The 24,944-nt window shown below is 34.4% G+C and overlaps 1 protein-coding gene across 1 annotated transcript; it reads left to right on the top strand.

Annotated features, from left to right (window-relative positions):
* The first annotated feature begins 1,297 nt into the window (after nt 1-1,297).
* LOC132200437 (allatostatins-like) lies at nt 1,298-20,238 on the top strand. The gene is made up of 3 exons (XM_059625901.1): nt 1,298-1,421; nt 18,468-18,907; nt 19,425-20,238. Exons 2-3 carry the CDS (start codon nt 18,470-18,472, stop codon nt 19,773-19,775), a joined length of 789 nt encoding a protein of 262 aa, XP_059481884.1. The 5' UTR covers nt 1,298-1,421; nt 18,468-18,469; the 3' UTR covers nt 19,776-20,238.
* The last annotated feature ends 4,706 nt before the right edge of the window (nt 20,239-24,944 follow it).

The following is a 24,944-nucleotide window of genomic DNA, read 5'->3' as shown; positions in this document are numbered from 1 at the left end:
AGCTGCATATAACGAAAGGCAAAACTATGTGATCATTTTGCGCACGATGAGAGAGAAAAGCGAGGGCCCGACCGACACTGAAAGCAACTTATCTGTTGCCTCACATGCTGAGTATGGTAATGAGGCGTCTGCTCTCTTTGCCGACACATGGCCATGTACAAGCGAGAGATCTTTCTCTCAAAAAATATTGATTTGATTTATTTGGTGGCATATCGACGTCTCTCTCTCCTACATAGGGATAAAAAGCGCTGTTTTCCTGCTCGCTCTTTCGCGATTCCATTAAAAGATAAAAGGCAGAAATAAGGAAAGGATGACGCGCTTGGTCCTGCTTTTATTAGCAAAACGCACGCACTCCTGTAAAGGTCGTCTTTTCGTCACCCAAAGGTGCTGTATTTTTGATGAGCGCATAAGAGCTGTGTTTGGTTTGCTAATAGCTGTTCAAACGGGGCAATTCAATTTCGAGTCCCTCGCCGAAAGGTAACCCACTTTGCTCCTCTTCCATCTTCTTGACACTTCTAGAAAGGAAACCAATCAAGTTTACATGAATTAACCTATTCGGTATAATAGATTAGAATAAAGAGGACTTTATGCTGAAAGCCCTAAACTTAATGCTATGAATTATGCAACGCGCGAAACAACAATGACCTGCAAATTAAAAGGGTACAACAAAAGTTAATTATTGAAACTTTTTATATATATTCTAAAAATTATCTAAATTTTCTTTATCATGGTTAATTAAAGAAGTTTTTGAACAAAAACAAATTCTTCCTGCAACATATTACACCAAAATATTAAAATTTTAAAATAAAATAAAATAATCTATATTCTATAATTAGATTTAAAATACTCAAAAATAGTATAATTTTATGATAATATTGATCAAGTTAAATAAAGTGATGTAAATTTAAGAAAATAATATTAATATTAATAATATTTAACCATATCAATCAGAAAATTATGAGGTGAGTATTTACGATTATTAGAAAAAATATCACATTAATTCCCCGCCCCCCACCAATTTAATCCAAATTTCAAGGGACTCTTTCGTTTTCTTGTGAGATGAAAGGAAATTATTACCGCAGGGCGAACAACTTATCATGCGCACATATTTCTTCAAATTAATTTTGGGGGTGAATAAATGCGAGTTAATTAATTGCGTAATGTGTGTATGCGCGCGAGGGCACGCCTGGCCCCTCGGAGGCGGGGGTGTGCAGCGCTTGCGTGCCGCCAAGGGTTGAGGATTGGCCGCCCGCCCACACTGCATGCAGTCGCAACGCACGTGTTTATAAAGGGACGACTCACCCTGCGAGGCGATAACACTTTGGTTTATGCCACAAGCAGCAACAGTCTTCGCCACAACAGGTGGAGCTGCACCGACTTCCTTCGCCACTTGCTGACTGGACCACATCCTTTGCCAAAGAGTGAGTACTTGCCTTTAATTGTCTCTAATATTATTTGCAGTGATCAATTTGAGAGAATTTTCAGTTTTCTTTCTTTAAAGAATTAAAATATTTAAATGTGGTTTAAACAGTATTTTAAGCAAATTACAACTTGTGGCAATTTACGTGCGCAGATTCAAAAATATGAGAGAAAGAATAATTATTTTACTGCCCATATGTTATGTATAAAGATTGTATTGCAAGACTGGTTTGAGTAAAATTTTCACATTTATAAATTCACATAAAATTTGATTTTGGTCATAACAAAATAAACATTTCCCCTCTCACTTTTTTTTTAATAAACTTCAATTATTCTGTTACAAAATGAAGCTTTAAATATTAATTTTATAGGGTTAAAAGCCAATTTACGTTTTCATTGTCAGTCCAATTTATTCCAGTTGCAAAAATTCCTTTTCGTTTGAAATATTTTCTGTACATCCAGAGGATATTAATTCAAGAGAGAAAAATCAAATATTGAAGTTCCGCGAGGAGAGTTTAAAAGCGTTTTGCGCCGAGTTTTCCTTTCAGCAAACTTTCAAACGCATGTTGCTGAGCTCTTTGTCTCGGAAATTTTCTTTAAAAAGCGGATTACCTTTCTATGAATAATAATTGATACGGTGAATTCTGTTTAAGCATTTAGTATGCTTTGTAGTAAAATTTTGGTCAGAGAATGCCCGGTGATACATTAATAAAACACAATTTTAACTAAAATTTTTACTCACCTGAAATTACTTCTTGTACTTACAATTGAATTATAAGCTTCAAAGTATTTGTTGCAAGGAAAAAAAGATGAAAAAATTGATACATTTTAAATTTGAATTAAAATGATTTGATAATTATGTAACAAGTTCTAGTTTCAAAAACTTCAATGTTTAATAACTTTTTTCTTTCCTTTAAATTTAAAGTAAAATTTGATCAGAAATCTTCTTGTATAATATACCGAAATAATTTTTATATCGCTGTAGATTACAAAACGCAGAGCACAAGTTCAGTCAGTCAGAATCAATATTTTTGAACTGAAGAGGTTTCGCTTTAAAAAAAAGAATTAACCTTTGTAAAATTTTCATGCAGGTCCTGACAAATCTAACAAAGTGTATTACGAAAATAAGTTTTTAGAGTAGGACTTGCATAGTATTAAAAAGGGCAAACTTTTCGATTCAAAGGGTTGGCTCATTTCGCCCACTGCGTCGCGCTACGGCCAATTAACTCGTCGCAAAGCGTCTAATGAGCAAAACTGCGGCGATCGACTTATGCATCAGTCTCGAAAGACACCCCATTGTTGTGTGCGTTGGAGGATGATTAAAATTTGGTACGTCTTCAGCTCCTTTGTAAGCAAAGAACTATTAAAACTCGGTCGCCTCCGCCGACACTCATTTATAATGTTGGCGAACGTACGTTATCTCGAGCGGGGCTGGTTATTATTAAAAGACCTTATCGTGCCGCATAATTCACACTGATGATTGATGAGCCAAAATTAAGCTGCTCGATCGCACACCAACATTAGAAAAAGAGATGGAAAAGTCACCGTTCAACTGACTGATTGTTTAATTTCGTTTTTTATGCAAGTCTCAACCTTTTTCTTGCGTATGTTGACGGATCTGAAACAAATTCCTCTTCGACGCTTAGAGGATAGGCACTTTCAATGTCTGACGGTTAATACCCTCGCACCTGGGACAAAATTCAAACTCGGAGCATTGTCTGATACTTTAATTAATTCTAAGTGTGTCTCACTATATAGTGCTGTGAGCAAACTCTTTGCCTTAAGACGACCACTTGAGTTGAAAACAGTATCAAGAAGTGCAGTTAAAAGTTTGCATATATAAGCGACGTTGTTTACGTTGAATATTATCATTTGAAGTAAAATTTTAGATTTTAGATTAAAAATTAACAAGAAAGTTGCCCCGTGAAATTCGATGATAAGTAATTTTACTCTTTTCTAGCAAATAAGTCCATTGACTATATCACAGGAAATAAAAGAAAGACGTGAAACTTAAGTTAATATTACAATCGATTTTTTGACATAAATATGCAATTCAATTGCTTTATTATTTCCAACTTAACAAGCCATAAAATGTAAGTAAAAAATGTAATAAAATGAGGTGTCTGGAAATAATTATAAAAGTTCGGCAGAATTTAAGTATAGGGGAAAAAATTACGCATTTGAAATTTCATTGCATCCATATTTAGAAAAAATTTAAATATTGAAATGAAAAAAAAATAGAAATTTATTCTTTTGATGTAATCAATAAGTTACACAGTTGAAAATTTTGCAAATGGGTGCCTCACGGTTGAGAGGTAATTCTTTCATCTGCGATATCAAACTAATTATTAATCTTTTATTCTTATATCAATTTATTGTCTTAAAAAACAAATTATATGAAATCATAATTTCAATTATTATATCATTTTTTTTTTTAAGAAAATGCCACAGAATAATTAGATCCTTGACTCCATGATGCAAATCACTGGCCGCAATTATATTGTCACACGTGCTTCACTTTGTCTGAGGACAGTAAAACGAGAAGGAAATGCAGTGGTGGTAGACTGCAGTAACGGGGTGGATGGCACTCAATTCCGACACAAAAGTTGATTGAGCAACATCATTTACAAACACACTAGCCAGCAAGCAAGCAAGCTGAGTTGACAAACAAGATTTCTCTGCGGGGCCGCAGCGAGAACAAGCGTTTGACACGCCATAATATTGCTATTGCCCTCGGAGGAGGCAACCTAGCTGCTCTCCAACCCTATGCGTTTTTCTCTCTGTGTACTGCATGCACACTGGTGAATAACAAGAGTGGTGTGCAGTCGTCAGCGGTCAGTTGTCAGCTGCGTTTATCTATTTTCCCCAACGCCTAATGAAGCTGCAGGATTCCCCCACAGAGAAAGTAATTACCAGAAATGTAGGTTATCGAGTGTGGGGCGCGTCGGTAGGAATTATTAGGTGTTGGGTCGAGCAAGAATATTGGCTGGCGCTAAGATTAAATAAAAAATGACCCTGCTTGCGTGCGACACCCTTTTATGTGTGCGTCGTATCTTTATTAACTCGGCAACGCCGCTGAGAATTGAGGGTGTGATGCATCAGATGGGATGCGTTCATATATCAACTTCCTACTTTTCATTTTCTTTCAGAAATGATATTAATATTTATTAACATGGATATCAATTCAATAATAAATCAAAGAAAGATTTGCTTTATAATTATTATACATTCATAGTTTCAATATATCAATAATTTATTTTTACAGTTTTTAATTAAAAAAAGAAGAAAAGGGGTGGCTGGTCCTGAAAAGTTTTCATTAAATAATAAACTGGGAATGGCGAAGAATTAGATGGTACCTTATCTAGTTTTGTAGCAGCTTTAATAGAAACTTCAAAAATTTCATGGTCGAGTTGTTTTTTAGATTATGTTATGGAAAGTATTCAGTTATGATTATGAGACACCTCAAATCCACGTTTAAAAGCATTCCCCTCCCTTTGCTGACCCTCCTAAACCGAGGAATTTGCAATTAGGATGAAAAAATATATCATTTTGTTTTTATTAAAAAACAACTCTTCCGCTCACCGAGGTCACCTCATTTTTGATGTCAGGAATTTTACCAGATTCCTCTGCTTGTATACAATTCTTTTTTCCACATATTTATATTTTGTAAATTTTGTACTGAATTAAAGCAGTAATATTAAAAAATAAATTGTTGGGCTGCTGCCTCCAAAACAACAGGCTGATTACCAATATTTTTTGTGAGAAACATATGCGATTTGATTTTGATTTTTTTTTTTATATTACTTTTTGCATTGCAATTTATATGAGTTAGAGAAATTATTTTGAGCAATGAAAGGGTTAAAGTTTTTTTTTCAGTATTCAAATTTTATAAATTTATTTTTAGGTTTTTGTTTCGGTTCAATTCAATATACAATTAGTATTAATACTTTTCTATCTACAAATAGCCATTTCAAAATTTGAATGGTGCAAAAGCGGACTCAACGATTTAATTTTAATCTTCTGAATGGCAAATTTCTATGAAAACTGATGAAAACTTTTAATTTTTTGCCAACTTGTTTTTGTTTTGGATTCATACAGCTCCCATAATCTCTATCATAAATTCAGTTGCGTATTAAAAAGCCAACGCAGACATTATAAAACCCAACAGATCCGGAGCAACTCGTTGGCCAATCGAGCATTTAAAAGCTGCTCTCTGCATTGAAAAAAAGAAGCCAAAAGAGTTTTGCTTCTCATTATTTCGTTTTCCAAATGTATCAAGTTGCTCTTAAGCCGCCGCGTGTTTTCCTGGTGCATTCATAAAAGCGGCCTTAAGGTATTAGGCAGCTTGGAATAAAGGGCGCTTGCTCAAAGTGTGTTGTCCCACATGCAGTCATGTGTGCTTAACTGGACAATGGCTCGGAAACGGGTAATGAAAATTTTATCTCCCTCTGCAGCTTTTATCGTAAAATAGTCTTGCAAGCGTAGAGAAGACTGAAAAAAAGTAAAAAGAGAAAAATGGTCGCGCGCGACAAATCTATTATCATAAGCGGCAATCAAGAAGCGAGCTGAAGGAGGAAAGAGAGTGCCGGACGCACTACTTCTTGTTTGTGCTGAAAAAGGTCGCCGTCAATATTTGTCCATCAAATTAATTATTTGCTCTTCAAGCGCCACTTTGGCCGAGAGCTCTTTCACACTCGATCGGGCACAATCAATTCAGGAAAAGCCTCCAATAAATTCATAATTCATAAGACAAGTGAAATTGATGAAAACTTAAAACCATATCAAATTATAAAAAGTTACGTAACAATTATTATAAAAGAGAAAACAGAAAACATAAAGGAATCATCTGAATTTGCTGCAACCCCTCTGAAAGCTCTTAAAGGGAAATTATGCATTTTGTATTTGACAACAATTTTACAATACTATTGAAAAACAATTCTTGAAAATTTTTATTATAATTTTTTTGGTTCCCATTGTTTTAATTAGTTAAAAGGATTATATGTTAAAAATTCCCACAAAATGAATGCAATTAGCAATTATTGATTTTTAATATATACAAGTAATTTATTTTCATATTAAGAAAAAAGGGAAAAAAATTCCCTGTATAAGAGTGAGAGCGAATTTATTTGAATATGATGCAATAATTAAATGACTGAAATTATCCGTGAATTTCAACTGTTAGATAACCTGGCCGGTGCATTTATTTACAAAAGTAATTACTTACAAAATTAACTTGATTTGAGTCAAATGATGAATTTTGATATAATAAACTCTGAATTCCCATTACCTGACGAGAAAGCCAGGACTACAACTGGACTGCAATAAAAAAATGTGGTTGTTTTACATCTCTACAATGACAAATTTGGAAAAAAATAATAATTGCTACTTTATTCAAGCAATATAAAAATAAAAATTACTTTTTTAATAAAATGAACTTTTGATGCTAATAACTCTAGCATAATTTATTTGTTCTTTTGATATTTCAAAGCGCTTAGTTTTCCATAAAGTATTCATAATTAAAACAACTCCAACTTCAAAGATTTCATCTTTTTTAACGAATATTTTTAGAAAGCGCATTTTTGTGCTGAACACATTTGCATTTTCCTACCTTAAAAAAGTATTGCAATATTTTCCCACAATTCATTTTTGTAAATTGCTTTTTATAGCGGTAGGCGAAATCAATACCACTTTGATCTTCAACGCAGATCTAATTTGCAACACGAAAGCATAAAGGAAAACGCTTGGTTTTCGTTTCACGACGGAAAAGTTTTTGCTTCTGAAGTTTCGCCCCCGCGGCACCTTAATTCGGATCCGTGAGATGTATAAATCTTTTAAGAAGACGCAAATCGCCCACGCTCGCGAGGCTAATGAACCAGACATAAATAAGGAAGTGACGCCGCCAGAAAAAAAATGAGAAAACGTCGGAGGAAGGATGAGAGTGGTTAATTTTTTAGCTTTTAGCTTTTTGACATTTCACTTCTCTCACATACAATTTTTCGACACTATGGGTTGACGAAAATTTTGGAAAGATAATTAAGAATGGAATTTTCGCAAAAAGGGCTATAAATATTTGAGTCGTTTTTCTTCATCAAGAACCTGTGCCTGCCGTGGGCCGCGCTAAATTAAATTTGATCTCCCGCGAAGAATGGAGGGAACGAACAACAGAGCATCCGCAAATTCTGTCAGTGCCAAGCTTCAATTTTTCATAATCTCGGTCGCACGACATGGCGCCTGCTAATTTTGCACGGCAATAATAAAGATGACGGTGTCTTATTCAGGAAGTATGGAAGCCGACAATGAACAGTGAAGGCTTTGGTCACTTTGGTGCTTTGCAAAATTATACAACATTTCATTTTTTCACATTTCTTATCACTGACTTGCATAATTGGATTTTGAATTAGTCTTCAATTTAATTTCCATCATATTACAAACAAAATATTAGCGACTTTTTACACTTACACAAATTTGAATTAAATTGCATTTTTAAACATGATATTTAGAAAGAATAAAAACTCTGAATACAAAATATTTGTTTTGTTAGTCAATTTTTTACAACTAATCATAAAATTTTCACTACTACTATTGTATTGAAGTAATTAAATAGATATAAATTGATAAATAATTTTTTTGGTAGGATTGATTCATTGTGATTGCAGCCCGCAGTTGAAACATGTTGAAAAGGATATTGTTTTTTCTTGAGCAATTAATAAACAGCTCATGAAACTCGTTGAGGACAGGCCAATTCTAAATTCAAATCATCCAAAAGTAAATAAATATTATATAAATAAATATAACAAATAATTAAATACATAAAAAAATAAAATGAAACAATTGTTATAAAATATTATTTAAATTTTTTTTTTAATTTTTTTTTATTAAATAAAATTTTACTTTTTAAATTTAGATGGCAAACATTTTGCAGTTTAATATCACAAAATAATGGCAAAGGTTTGCTGGATAATGACGTCTATTTTCTCACCGGTGGTGGAACTCATTATTATTGTCCATGGCCGCACATCAGCGTGGGCGGCGGAAAGGCTAATTAAATCGAGAAATCCGCGGAGTGGTGCGGATTATCCGTGCAATAACATGACGCACGCGAATGCACTCTCGGAAAAACGTGCAAAGCTGGAGAGGAAACGCTTTTTAATAACTTGGATCTCTCTTCGCACCGAATTAAGGTCGCGTACAATACAAAGACAAAATTATTTACGGACCCGTTTAATTTGGATTTAAGTTAATTAGGTGCATCAAGCTCCCTTTGTTTTTTGGCCAAGCACTGCACAACACCAAAAACATTTTATTAAGTGACTATAAGCAGCATTGGAAGTGGCGACAGCGAGATAGAAGTACATGTTTTTTTGGATGAGTTGGTATTCAACTCGCACTGCCCTTGAAATTTATCTTTGCAGAATTTAAAAATTTAACAGGAATACTTCCAAAAAAGCTAAGAGCTGCGTGACAGCTCTAGTGTAACATTATGGGAGATTTGTTATAGCGGTGGCTGCTCTATTGTAGGGCATTCACCGCTCTAAGTTAGTGCGGCTGCGGCTTCAGGCCTATATTTCTTTGGGTGTAGGGTGTAGTTAGCAAAAGATATTTCGTATACTTATGCATCTCAAATATAATTATTAATTAAATTACGGCAAATTACGTAGGCTCTAAAATAAATGGTGAAAATTAATCTTGCATTTAAAAATTAAACTGCTGGTAATAGAAATTTTAAAATGATTTATTTAAATATCAAATAACCTTTCGTGCATTATTCACCTTTAAAAGTTAAAGCAAATAACTTCCCCTTCACCCTCACAGACGCAGAAATTTCCATTTGACAAGCCCTTTATCTGCAGTAATGAAATGAATTATGAAAATGAATGAAATATTTAATAATGGACGTGCGGGTTGGAAGTCTCTGTTGTCCTCGAGCTCCATAAAGTGCAGTGAGCCTCTCTCTACCTTTGACATTAACGCCAGACATTAATTGCACACACGCCGACGATAAAACTTGGACAATAATATATAAAATACTCTCGTCCACTTTATTTGGACCGCAATAAAAAGCAAAAGTCTTACCTCTTTAAGTGTTTTCCTCGCCAAAGAATGGGTACAGAAAAGTTCCACTTTAGATGGAAGTGAGTTTAATTAAAACCGCATTGAGTGTGGTTTCTTTTCCGTTCACGATTCTCGCGATAAACTCGTCTTGGTCTCTGATTTTCATATTCCGGTACATCCTTGGCGCCGTTCAATCAGATATCTTCGCAGCTGCCTTTTATTTCATCTGTGCGCAACTTCGTCTAGTAGAGAAGGGTTCGTTAAAACTCATTCATCAAGTGAACACGCTTACTTATGAGTGCTGCTGGAATTACTTATCAGTTAAAGCTGAAGTGGAAAGATTTTCATATATAAATTTTCATTTTATTAAGTAAATTGAATTACTAAAGAGTGATAAAATCTTTTACAAGTGCATGAATGGAATCCATTTATACCAATTTATACAATTTTATTCATTGCATAAACCCAGATGAACGGTCAATGTTCAATAGCTCGTAGATAATTAATTTATTCTTATAATTTAAATTTATTAAAATGGATTTAATTTTAAATTTATTGGCTCACTCATTGCTATTTTTGTTTAGTTGTCCAAATTTGTCAAAAAAAGAGTTGGTTTTTTTCAATTTGGTTGTTAATAATTAAAAACTTTAAAATTCCCGTCCATGGAAATGACTGTAGATAAAAATTAATGTTTAGTCGTAAATGTCTTTTTAATGAAAAACGTGACGAGTTTTAATTCATAGCATTAATAAAATATAATTTCAAACCACACGCTAGCTCTTTCAAATCCTCCAATGAGCACATGTATAGCTAAAAATATTTATTTAAAAAAAACCTGAATCTCTGCAGTCTTTAATTCACAACATTCTCTCTCTGCTCCACCTTTGTCGTGAGCGCACCAAAGTAATTTTCCCCGCAATTTGAAATCATCAAGACAACGTACGCGCCGGGCAAAGGAATAAACACAGGACGCGCGTTAGTTAATCTGGCGAGCAGCCATAATGAGGCTTCTTGGCCGTAAAAAGCAGAGGCGGCGGAATCCGCCGCCGTCATGTTTGTGGCTCTTTTCCTTATCAAGACCGACGAAAAAGCAGAGAAGACGTTCTGTGTCGTGTCGTACAATCAGCAAAAAGACAAAAGCTGCCGTGGCAGAGATGAATTTTTTAAGGAGAGCAACGAAGTTATTTTGCCGCAACGCACGATCGGTTTAATGAAAAGGTCACGATCTCTGTGCACTATGACGTCTGTAAAAACAAACAAAGGAAAAAGTAATTATATTTTTCTGCAAAAATTTCAATTCCATATTGGGAGAAGCAAATAATTCTTGGAATTCAGTTCGTGATTATTTCTTTGAAAAGAGGCGTTACTTAACTTTGAATAAACGTCCTTCTCTTTCCTTGAGAGAGTCCAATGAAGCGGAAGAATTGCTCCGAGATCGATTAATCTAGACGATAGAGCGCATCTCGCCCCTTGAAATCAATTTGTACGCAATCAGTTTCCGCTTGAACACCGTGGCACCATAAAGTCAAGTCATACTATCTTTTTAACTACATTTTCCTGATTTACCGGAACAAAAAAATTAAAGACGTATGTATTAGACGTACAGAAAAAATAATCCATCAATTATTTTAGTCATTTTTTTTTTCTAAACAGACAATGAGAATGAAAGAATGGAAAGAATTTTAGGGTTAATAAATTTATTTAACATAAATTTAACCCGCGATATTTTTGAAATTGAAATAAATCTGTTAAATTTAGAATTGGAACATCCACCTAAAATCAAATCCTCAGATCAAAATGAATGCAAATTGAATACTTTATTTACAAAAATCTTATATTAGTTGAGAATCATGTTTATCGATTATTTATCATAAAAGCAATTGATGCACATAACAGGATATTATGTTAGGTAATTAATATTATTGTTTTTATCTTTATATGTCATGGAAAATCTATAAATTATTAAAAAAAATATTAACACAAAATAATTTTAAAATCGTATGAAATAGTTTTAAATAGTCCACACACAAAAGCTGATGCAAGGTGATTTGTGATACCAAATTGCTAAGATTTTGTATACTTGAATTTATGCTATTTAAAATGAAAACCATGTCCGCTAATCGGCTTAAACAATGAATTCACGCTAGAGAAATAAAAAGCCCACGGTAGCTATTCGTATGCAAATTTGAGCTGACCCTCTGTATATTTCATCTGTGCAAATTATCCGCAAGAGATGCTTTGCGCAAATAAAAAAAGCGGCGACCGCAGCACAATTGCAAAACCAACAAGCGGGGTGTGTGTTTGCTTGCTCTTTTATTAGCTCGGCAAACGCAGGCGTTTCTTTTCGTAAAAAAGTCGGGTTTGTTTGCGCCTGTTTTGCATTAAATCACGGAGGGAGAGAATTTCAGCACCCACCTACGCACGATTTCCGTTTGCTTGTTTTTGCGCACAATGTGTAAATTTGTCTGCCGATCCGCCACTCCGCGCACTCGTCAGTCTTCACTCGAGTACAATTATGTGCAGTTTGGAAAAAAAGACGAAGTACGTCAGAGAGCAACGCGTGTGCTTTTCAAAAACGTAACCGGCGAACGTCATTCCTGAGAGTTGACTGACTTGCGATTTAAAGTTTGAGAGTCGTTTCCAGGCAGATTTTTACCATTTATCCGATCACACTGAAACTCACAGTTATTTCATTGAAAATTGTTTTTCACTAAAGTGAATAAGATTTTGGTTGAAGTACATTATGATATTTATCTACATTAATTTTTATAAATAGCATTGACTAAAATACAAACAAGTTGACGTAAAAAATTTAAACGTTTTATTTTTACTTTACTCTTATAGAAAAAGCTTTATTTTAATTTATCCTAGAACTATGAAATTTTTCATCTTGAATCCAAATTTATAGGCAGTTCTTTTGAATTTGAGCACAATATTAAATTTTTAACTTTTTAATTAGACAATAAATTTATAAAGTATTTTTTTTTAAATTGATTTAAATAAAAATACACTGTAATTTTTTTTCTGCTCAAAATATTAATTGCTGATTTGCTGGAAAACATGATATAAATTACCAGCATGAAAACTGATGCAAATCAATTCGTTGTTTTGTTTGGCTCGCGGGTCGATTGATGAAGCGTTCAGTTCGATGATGACAAATGCAAATAAAAGTGCGCATGGCTGCTCATTCATTAATTTCCTCAAATACACGCTGAGTGACACACTTTTGCTTTCCCGCGGCATTTTCCTGCTCTCCGTGCCACCTGTTGGGATGTAAATTGGTGGACCGGAGGCTGCTTAATTCGCTACGAGGAAAATGGCATGAAAACGCGATTCTCTTCGGCCGGCGACACTGACCACAATGACACACGCTGATGGATGGACACAATTGTGAGAGATAAAAAAGTATTATGTGCTTTTTGCGTGTCAGTCTGCTGGTCAAAGCAGAGCAAATTAAAAGCCGACAAGCTTTTTTTCTGTTTCTCAGAAGCACTCTCGTTATACTTGTTTTACACATGAGAAATATTTCAGCAAGTTTAAAAAAATATATCTGTGAAGCTACATGGAATTTCAGAACATGGATTTTTATTATTATGTATATTTTTTTTAAAGCGTTCTTCACAAATGCCTCATAATTATTATTATATTTTATTGAAATTTTTGACATTTCAATTTTTTCCTCAGCCACTCATTTTATTTCCTCTCTATTATTAGCTTTTCCGTCTAGAAGCAAGAATTTCCAAGTAGATCGCAATTAAAAGATGTTCTCCACGATTTAGTGGAAGGAAATCCACCGAGGTTTGATCCCTAGGTGAGAAGTGCTTGATTGCCGTCTCACAGCCTCACAGGCCTGCCAAAGAGAGATAAAATAAAAGAGTCGGGTACACGACACCGTGCGCGCGTAATTAGAAAAGTTGATGTCGTTCTCTGATGGCGAGTCACGTCGAAATAGAGCCGCTTACACACATAATACGACGCGTCGAGCCGTATTTTCTGGAAGATACGCGCCAATGGTCGTCCCGAGACTATGCTGGTGCGCCACTTTAATTACTCAAAATGCAGAACGAGGGAATTTCGGCTTTTGAAAATAATCAGAGTTGAAGTATTTCCGCTCAAGTGCAAGTTAACGAGTTAATATTTTTATATATATATATAAAAAAAAAATACCTTTTAATTTGTAAAAGTCAATTTTAACTTTATTTAATTTGAAAAAGATGGTGTATTTTCAGTATGGTGTGATTAATCAGCTTTATTGATTCCTCGCTGAAAATTCACTACGATTTTCAAAGGGCGAAGAAATTCAGGTGGATATTTGATCAAATAAATTACTGCAGACGATGCCTGGCGACGCTGCGGTGCATTAATCTAATCACAAGACCTCAACTTTTACTTCCCTTTGGGTTTTTGGTTTAAAATTTCCATTTATTTATTGTTTTTTAGAGAACTATTGCAGGATTCTGATATCAAATTTTTGACCGTCGTGTTTTTGCATGCTCGGAATTTCACGTTATTCCTAATTAAAAACGATTTTAAGAATTTGTCTCTCTTTTATTTGCAAATGGCTGGATTAAAAAATGAAATGTTCAGAGGTTCATTGCTGGTTATATTTTTGTTTCAATACTTTGCCTTTTAAATTTGGCATAAATGGCACCGGAAAGAGTCAAACGTTGAGGGATTAATGCAAAAAATCGGCAGAGCATGTCCCAAAGCCACTAATTTGGAGTTTGTGTAGGTTGAGAATAATTAACCCGCGTTCTGCCGGACAAATTCAAACACCTGCTGCGTCGTCCTTTTGCAAGTTCCGATTTCCCTTTGCAGTGCAAGTTGATCCTCTCATTAATTATTCCGCATGCTAATTGGCCGCGTCGGTCGTGATTCGAATCGTCAGCAAAAGTGCCACTCGACGGATCGGGTGATGACGAATCCTGTGTCAGTCTCGGAGAGACAAAGAATTCGCAGCGAGTGAAAGAAGGAATCGCCTGGACCTTTTGTCTGTTTCACGTCAGGCGACTAATTGCTGGCAGCGACGGTGCTCTTTTTCAACACCAAAAACCTCAAAAGTTTCACCTGTTGCCGAATCTAAAGTCTATTTTTATTTAATATGTGACAACTGACAAACGAGGAAAGTGTTGATTGAGAATCTCAACCTAAAAAAAATTTACACAGCAAGATCATTTTGCCACATTCCACTTATTTTGGTATTATTATCGTTTATTCTTCACAAATTAGTCATACATGAAATGAAGAAAATAATGTGAAGAAATGGCAGCACCTCTGGCAAACAAGTCGCTAAAACACGAAGCCCCAAGAGAGGTCCGCGCCAAGATGGGCCGCAAGCTAATTATGAAAAAAAAAATGATAAAAAATTTAATGTCCTTGATAGCGAATTAAATTTTTAAATGTCATTTTCATGGAATATCCTTAGGTCTCATTAATCTTGGTAACTGATTTTCTTTTGTTATATATGCAATTTATCTTATTGTAAAAATTAAAATCATTAACCTCAAATTGATAAGGATTGTGAAAGTGTGGCACTAAAGATTCAAGGAAAATATTTTCAAAATAATTATTATTGAAATCCAAATATTTCAATTTTTAGACCATTAGAAAATTAAGTGAAGTGAAAGACTTTGATTATATTTTGTCACGCACCACATTACAAATTGCTTTGCAAACTTTTCTAAATTTAGTAAAAGTTGTACAAAGTAAAAAAATCACAGTGTTTACATTAAATTTAAAATTATTTAAATAAATATTACTTTATGGTTATTACTTATTACAATATTATATTTTATAATGTTTATTTGTATCATTTTTATAGCTTTTTAGAATTAAACAATTATTTTTACGTAAGTAGCATTGGCTGCAAAGAAAGGCATTAGTTTTTCAATAAATTTTTTAAATTACAAATATATCCATATAATCTACAAATTTATCAAGTGTTGGATTTTTAGCATATAGGTATGGCGAAAGCTCTATAATTGCGTTATGAGTAGGATTATTAAAAATAAATGCTTGATTATAAAATGTTAAAAACTTTCCATTCAAAGTTATAGTCTCATTCACATAATTTAGAAATTAGAGTATTCTGTAAAACATTTCTTTTTCCTTTTTCCACTTCCTTGTATTCTGTTTATTTTAAAATATTTCAAAATTTACAACCACATCAAACTATTGTATACAAATTGTGAAAAAATAAATTTTTAATTGCATTTTCTAGAGAAGTCTAAATTAAATTTGGCTACCAAGAATAAGTTCATCAATAGCATTTAAAACATTAATATTTTTTAATTTTATTAGAATTATAATTGGCTTACACTGCTGCATTGAAAAATCCTGACTGAAGGAAAACAAGCAGAATTTTCTTCTCTAATTAATTAACAGTTTGCGCTGACGTTGAAAGCTGCGTTGCTGCTGTTATCCTTTTCAAAATCAGATAGCGCGCAGACAGACAGCTCTTTCACTTACTTTGTATTCAAACCGCTGATGTGTCACGGTGTGCACGCGAAACTTCCGAATTTGCGATGTTATTTGCAGCTGAAGCACATTTACTCGCAGCACGTCGGCTCACAGAACTGCAATTGCCTCTGGGCTTGTCGTCAAATTCTATTTCATGGCACGTGGTTTTCCACTAAAGGGAAATGAATTTTTAAAACGCACTTGTCATTTTTTCCAACTTTGAAAGATATCAAATTACATATTTTCAAATGTATTCTTACCAAATGAAAAATAGTTTTAATTTTTATATAAATCTTGCGAAAAAAATTTCTATTAACAAAGTCATGCTACAAATTCAGAAGTGCTAAACAAATTTATAAATAAATATTTTGTTCATTTGATATTTTGCTGCTTGATTCGTTTTGCCCCTTGAAAGCGGAAAATAAATTCTAATGAGTGAAAATTAACTTTTGCATCTTTTCAAAGTTTTCAGTAAGGCCGTGCAATGATAAAGAGGCAGCCGAGACACATTACGGAGATTAAAAACGCAGGTTTTTTTTTACTTGACAATTGACCCATGGGGAAATACTCATTGGCAAGCGCTGCTGCTCTCGCGCGCCTTTTCAGTCTTTTCACACGTGCTCTCGCAGCGCACGAGTGCACTCGCGTTCGCGTAATTAAATTTACAGCCGAGACCGCAAATCTAAACTCTCAACATTGAGTGCTCTGCGCTTTGCAGCATTGTGTGATTTTGCTCGCGTAAAACGGCTTCAAGCTTTTGACGAATAAAAACAAACACGCTCGGCTTAAGTGGATTTCACATAATTTCCATACACATTCACGCCTTTGACTCGTTGATCAAATCCTCAGAAATAAAAGAAAATGAAAATAATAAATTTTAATTTTTCGAATTAATTTGTAGCAAAACTTTAGCTAACAGTAAATTTATTACAAAGGAAATTTATAGCTAAATATTTATTGGAATTTGTTGTTGCAGATGGAATTATATTAAAAAAATTAGCCAAAAAATAAAAATACATAAATTTTTAAAATCACTTAAAGTAGTTGAAAATCTCAGACAGAGTTGTGGAAATTACCAATGAAGTTGTTTAGTAATTTTAAATATCTTAAATCTTTCCATTTTAATTGAAATTAAAAGTATATAAAAGGATTGAAAACTGTCTTCATCAGTATAATCCCATAAATAATCAAAAATTTAATTTCGCAAAAGTCATTCCAGAACCTACTAAATCCACCTTTACAAAAATTTAAACAAAAGTTGCTATAGCTAGTCATATCCCTGGAGAATTTTGCAAAGAAAATTTCCCAACCTTTTTCGTGTTGAGGCTGAACCATGCATTAAACCTGATCTACGCGCGTCTCGGGACTTGCTGGCAAATTTGCAAAGACCAACACCGGGATTTCACACACAATTACACCGTGAGCGCAGAGAAGAGCAAACGGGGCGAACAAACAAATAAATAAGTGCGGCGCTATTTGAAATGCAGGTATACAATATAAGGCGTGTGAATGTCTGCTCTGTTTGTTGATTTCCAAGCCGCTAATATTTGCTCAAGATAACAATTTTGCCGGCGCGAGCGGCACGCGAAACAGCCAGAGAGCTTTTCTGCTCCGATCTCTGCGATCCGCCTTTTTTTTGCCTCGCTTTCCAGCCCTGGCGACGATCTGTACGCTGGCGTTCATTTGACAGATTAAAAGTTCAATCCGTGCAGACAATATGTCGGTCGGTTCAGACAAGAGAAATGAATTGGACAGGAGCTATTTGTTACGTACAAAAATAATCAATCGCTTTTTTACACAGAGTAAAAAAATTGATGACTCTATCATAGCAGAACTGTTTTAAAAACCTGTAAAATCTGAAAGGGCTAGTTGAACTAACTCCGCCAGCTTAGTATTTTAATCAAATATTGAAATTAAAGTTTTTCAGTTTGTTATTTATGGTTTTATATTATCCGCTCTTATTAACTTAAACATAAAAGTGGAACTAATGTTCACATTCTATCATTACTTATATTTCACTTCTTCAAATATGAATTATAAATTCTTCTGACTCGTTTGGTTAGTTATTTCAATTTTAAAAATAAGACAGCAAGGGAGCAACTACAACAAAATAGTTCCACAACTTATGAAAAGAATAGATTAATTTTTTTTATTTAAAAGTTATATTTTATAAATTACTATTATAATTATACATTATATTATTATATTAATTATATATTATTTATAAATAATATTTCCCCCTTTTTTTATATTAAATTTTACTTAATTGAAAACATTTCTTAAAAGTAGATACATAGTTTTTCATTTTTCTATTAAAATTTAAAATAATCTTATTTTTAATTTGAAAGTCAAGATAGTAAAGACTGTTTTATTCACGCAACAAAATTAATTAGAGTGAAAGAGTTGTTTTCTCTATAGCCTTTAGATTTTATTCTCTCTCACTCGTCACTGCATTATTGTTAATGTACTGATAATCAGCGTCAATCACCGTTTTGATCAAGAGTTAAAATTAACTTCTCCAAAAATGATGTTTGCAGGAATGGGCAGCGAAAATGGTGGAGTTTGTTGCCGCCGATTGCTGCTGGTCGCGCTCGCCTTGCACTGCTGCCGCGCTTCGGCCGCCCCCGAAGGCACCGAGGTGTCGTCGGCGGCCGCCCCCGAGCACCAGCACGATGCTGCGGCGTCGGCGGCCGGCGAGGAGGACGACCTCGACTGGCAGTACCTGAGCAACAACGCGATTCCCGCGGTCAATAAGCGCGCCTACTACGTGTCCGAGTACAAGAGACTGCCCGTGTACAACTTCGGACTGGGCAAACGCTCGCCGCCGCCCAACAACAAGTACTACGCCTTTGGCCTCGGCAAACGCGAGCGCGGCGGCGGCCGCCAGTACTCGTTCGGCCTCGGCAAGAGGCCAAACAACCTCTACTCGTTCGGCCTCGGCAAAAGGTCCATGGACTTTGCTCCGTCTGACAACACGGTGAGTTTTCTTTGAACATACTGTTTATTAATTTAATCCATTTTTCTCTTTTTATTGGGATTTTTTTTTAGCAAAAAATTCATTCTAATTTTAATTCAATGCTTTTTCCCCTTGATGTCTATGCATAGTTAAAATTATTTAGTTAGAAAGAAAGTTTATTCAGTTCAATTTAGTTAATGTAATTTTGGATCCATAATTTTATGCACTCATTGAGCCTCAAGCTAAAATACTGAGTTAATGAAATGCTTGAGAATTAACTACTTTTTCAATTTATGAAAATAATACTGAGTTAAAATAACAGCAGATTCGCCATTTATATTCAACATAAAATTGAATCCTTAAAATTATTTTTACTTTCGCGTTTATAAGTTATTCTCTCGCTATTTTTCAATTTTCTGATTATCATTTTAACCTTCGATCAATTTCACTCCCTCTAAGCATATTTACTTAACAATATCATTGAAAATCGTGACAAAAATCATAAAATCTTCCATGTCCTCTGATTGAACTGTTTCAGTTTGACGACGACGAGACAGAGGAGGAATTCGACGCGTCCTACGAAGACGAGGACAGTGACGAGCTGAACGAGGACAAACGTGCCGCCGGTCCTTACACCTTTGGTTTGGGCAAACGTTTCGGCAAAAACCCGTACAGCTTCGGATTGGGCAAAAGAGCGCCGAGCAAATACAGTTTCGGCCTGGGCAAGCGGTTGACGGGCGGCGGTGGGCGGCAGTACAGCTTCGGTTTGGGCAAAAGGACGAACAGGCAATACTCATTCGGACTGGGAAAGCGGGAAATCTCGACGGAGGAGCTGCAGGCCTTCCAGCAGCAGCAGCAGAAAACAAGAATGTTGGCCAAGCCCAACTAGAAGAAAACGCACATTTTCAAACACATTCAATTCATAGACACTTTCCTGCGCTCTCTTGTTGTTCTTCTCCTTTCTCTCTCCTCTCAATGTCTGTCATTTAACACTGAGAAAACTCTAGCAAAAACCTTATCGTCAGCAGCAGAGAGCAGGTGAAGAGAAATCGATGTGACGAAAGACGTGAATATTTAATTATGACCTAAGTAAATGTTAATAAAAAGATTATCTTTGAATTATTGAATCATCACCAGAGAGAAAGAGAGCAAGCGTTACTTATTGATCGGCTGAAAGTCTGTTGGCTTTTAAAAAAAATCCTATCCATATATTAAACTGACGATTGAGAGAGTTGATTAAAATTATTAAATGGAGTTTTAGTCTACCTGAACGCACGTGTTCTTTATATTATTTCTGTACCATCAGCGTTGTGGCCACTTATTTTTATCAAATAAACCAACATTGTTTCTGACCCCAGCATATTATTCAATCATTTCACAACCCTTCTTTCGTTTTCAGGTGCTTTATTATTCTATAATATAAAATTACTCTTATTGTTAAATTTATTTTATTGTTTCTTGATTTTCCAAATCATTTCATAACGCTTTTTGTTGAAAAATAATAATAGAAGGAAGAATAATTTTATAATTCAACCTTCGATAGAAGAAAAAAATTATTTTTCAGAATTGTAAATATTACAAAATGGAGGAATAAAATTCAGATTTTATTATAACATAATAAATAAATCTGACTGACACTTGTTGATACCGATTGGCAATGAACTTATTTGTTAGATTTAATATTTATCCAGATGAATTTCCAATAAAAATTATTGAATTGAGCAGCGTTTATAAAGCACAAACAAAATTTGGATACAAAGAGCAAAAAGTCCACATTCGTGAGTAAGTTATAATCAGTGTAACCACCGTTCGAAGTAAACAAAACGTGCTGACCACTGTAACCAAATATTTGAATAAATATTAACTTGTGTAAAAAAGCCATCGATACACACACGTCGAGTGCAAATGACAGCAAAAAGCTCAAATGAATAAATTGCAACGACCGCAATAATTCCTGCGCTTTGATTTACCGCCCTCCCCCCCCCACGCATAATTAATAAACGAGCCATTACGAGTCGTTAATTATGAATGGCGATAATTGGCGGTCGATATATGAGGTGCATATGCGACAACCTGTTAGGCAACCGGCTCGACTCAGGTGCTCGACAGGCTGCATGCTCAATTTTCAAGAGTTTCCTCTTCGTCTTCTTGGGAGCGTCGAGTCGGAAAAGAAGACTTCCCGTCTTTACAAATACACGTGTGTCTATGTGGACGTCAAGGAGTGGGTGGTGAGAGATTGTGTGCTGTCAATGGCGCATGATTGATGAAATGGGCCGAGCTATTAGCGCTACAAGCGGCTTCCATGCTCGCCGGCCAAATGGAATTACACGCGCACACACACCTACAAATATAATCCCACTTACGTTTCACCTGCTGCACATAATCAAGTCTAATTAGTAATGATTAGACACTGGCCGCAGTACACACTGCCGCTTAATTGCGATAAATTGCGTCTTTTTAGATTGATGGCGCTACTTTGTGGCTTGATGAATTTTTCTTTTCGTTCCAGACTTGGGCCGCAATTTAAGCCCAAGATTAATATTCGTGTGCGGGCTTCTGATATTTATTAACGAGAGAAAATTCCGTCTGCTTAACTTGGCCGTGCGTCAAAAGGCTTTAGTTGAGCTAAGACTTGCTTTAATAGTTTTTATGCTGACCAGATTGCTTGTATATGGGGTAGGATTTCATTATATGGAGGATCAGTGGAAGAAGGAACGAGTTTGTATAAAAAAGATTAAAATTTACCAATTTTTTAATAATGTCATATTTAAATACTGAGGAATATGCTTAAAAAGATTTCAATTTTTTTTAATTACTTTATTGGAAAATAGTAAATAAAGCTTTCGAAAGTTTCTCCGGAGAGTTATCATTTAAAACAAAAATTGAAGATCAATTACATATTCTTGAAGGGTTTCAACAGTGTTTTTTTTTTTTTTAATAGGTTTCTTGGCTCAAATAAATTCTAATTAAATTATTGTAATTCACTCTGGTCTTCCTTAATTTTACTTACAATTTATGCTAATACCTAACAGCTAGAACGCATTTAGGGGAAGTTCTAGCTTATATATTTTTTTTTTGTTTTTTTCAAACACAACATATATCTCAATTTTGGTAGATTACTTCGTTACGTTTAAAAAAAAAATGTTTCAAGGCATTACATAAAAATATCTAATTGTAAGTGTAACCATATAGTAAGTAAATATATTTTTTTCAATCCCGTGAAATCATCATCTTGCTAAGCTTATATAAGAAGTAGGTATTCGTACAATAAATTTAAACATAAATATTATTATTTCACGTTTTAATTTTGTGTTTTAATTTTATTAAAAGAAATAAAAATAAAATTTTATATTTAATAATAATATAATAATATAAATAATATATTTTAATTTAATTATTTTTTAAATTTATTGATTTTTTTTTTATTATTTAAAAAAATAAGTGTCTCTGTACATATTTTTTAAATAAATATTTATACAAATTTACGTTTTACAAAATAATAAAAAGTATAATTCTTTTTCCTGTATGATTTTAAGCTCAAACAAATTTACTGCCATACATGATGCTTATGAATGGTGATAATTTTAATAGAGGTAACAATGGTCACAATGGATGAAGCTTGGAGAACTGACGATCGCCCACGTACAACCCTAAAACAGGGGTGACTTCACCAACACTGCGGCATTTTGCGGTTGGCGGCACGCACTGCAAAACTTTGAAAACTACCCGCTTAGAGATAGAGAGGTTCATAACCTGCGAAACTTGATTACAGAAACATCAGCTTCCTGTTCGCCTGCTCATAAACCGTTTATGCCTGGATGGATGTGGAGGAACAAAACGCTTGGTAATTTAATTTATAGGGGCTGAAAGAAGTCCATGCTTGAAAGAAATGCCAGCTTTTCAAATCGAAACACAAAAGCAGCTTTTCTCATCGTGCCGTACACTAATTAAAATTCCAGGATGAACAAAAAAACGCAGTAAAAAAATATTTTCCTTCACGCCCTCGGATTTCAGAGTTCTTGAATAAAGAGAGATGCTCTTTGGCAAGTTGAAAAGGTCAGTCTGGCTGTCGACCCATTTTGGGGAAATTTGGCATTGCCGAGAGAGCGTTTCAGTGTTTTAGGTTGACAATGTGTGGTGATGCATCGGTCGCACAATAAACTAGAATGACAGCAGCACTTTGGCTCCTTGATAATCTTATTTCCCTTTTGTGCGTCACCTTAACGTATATAAGTTCAAATTTTAGAAGAAAAAAATAATGTTTTGTTTGTGAGATTTGAAAATTTCAAACTTAAATTTGATGCCTCCTATGGGTGACAAAACCCAACTTTAAAAATAAATTAAGCATTTTCAGTTATTTCCGTGCAAATAATAGACAATGGAAGTTGTTACCCCACTTTTGACATTTGCTAAAAACAGATTTTACAGAATTATTATTATTTAATTTAATGAAATTGCATTACAGACTAATCTGGAATAAACTGGTTTTTTTTCACAAAATATGCAACTTGTTATGTTGTGATCAGAGTGTTGCTGGCCGGTGTAAATTTCACCAAGGCCAAGGAATTTGTCGTCCACTTAATTTGAGAAAGCAATTTGTCTGTGTTATTGTTGCCGGCTGTTAATTAGGCTTGTTTACGCAGCGCGAGCCTATGGAAGAGGCGAGGAGCTAATTGCTCGCGCCCATCGGCAGGGCTGAAAAACAAGGAGCTGGACCGACGGGCCCCTTCGCAATTAACGAGACCAGTCAAAATGTCGCAACCGTTGGAAGGCGAAATTTCCACGTGCAATCAATCTGCCTGTGATCTCAGGTTTCGCGCAATTTGCTGGGTGGAAATGCCAAACAATCGGAGGATTTGTTTTCAACTGGAAGGAAATAATTACTGTAGCGAGTCGCGACACCAGTGATCGACGATAGCAGGTCAAATTTATAACAAAGAAGTTTGTTGAACGTACGCTGGGCGGGTCGGTAAATTTAGAACGCTGAGGACTACGTGTCAAGATGCACGTTCAAACAAGTATTATAAAAATAGCAAATTTAAATTAGTATAAATTTGTTACATCAAACATCACTGCCTGCTTTAAAAATAATACCTAAAAATAAATTTAAAATAATATAAAAAAATAAAAATATCATTTTAATTATTAATAATAAATATTAAAAGAAACAAATTTTTTTGTAAAAATATACTTTAACATATTTATATTTAAAATATATAAAATATTTATTTTATAAAACAAAGGTCACTGTGACGGAAAGGGTTAATTTAGATCTCAGGTGATATCAGGGAGGTTAAAAAATAATAAAAATTAATGCTGAATATCGGTACCGTTCACAAATCATACAAGATCACAATTTCACAACAGGGTCATCACTCGGAGGTCAAGATTGAGTATTTAATTTATTTTTAAGAGAAAAAAATGAATTTTTCTATAATTGATTTATTTGTCGAATTTAACTTTGCATTTCAAATTATTCATATAAGCTTTAAAAATTATACATAATTTTGTACTTTGTTTTTTATGAAACAATAAATGACTCAAAAACTCACCAAACGAAAATAATTACCTGCTGCATACGACAAGTGACCAATAATAATGCAAGACCACTGTTCCCATAGCCAGGAAAGTTTGATTTTTATCAGAAAAAAATTAATGTTGAAAAAATTAATTTAATTATAAATTCTCCTTCATTAATTGCGGAATCGGCAATAAATATGAATGTCTAATTTGATTCCATTATTTTCCGTTCTGAGAAATGACAATTTACTTTGTCACACACAATAAAGTTGTAAACCAATTGAGTTTTCCAGAATTTAAAAGTGCGCAAATCAAGTGTGTGTGTGTCAAGGCGTACATTATCTTTTCAACTTTTACGACCTCTCGCAGCCAGTCAGGTACGTCACCGGTGCGCTGCGTCGACGTCGAGAAAGCACGAGTTTCCGCAAATAATGCGTGATCCTTAAATTGTAAACTTCTTATTTTTTTTTATCATCATATAAAGACCAAGTGCAATTAAGATAAGCCGAGCCGACCGACGGTATAAATGTGGATTTGA

Source organism: Neocloeon triangulifer, unplaced genomic scaffold (assembly GCF_031216515.1).
Source record: "Neocloeon triangulifer isolate White Clay Creek 2 clone unplaced genomic scaffold, ASM3121651v1 ptg000014l, whole genome shotgun sequence".
NCBI classification, from domain to species: Eukaryota; Metazoa; Arthropoda; class Insecta; order Ephemeroptera; family Baetidae; genus Neocloeon; species Neocloeon triangulifer.
Note: the sequence above shows the minus strand (reverse complement) of the source record. Positions and strands in the feature narration are given on the sequence as shown.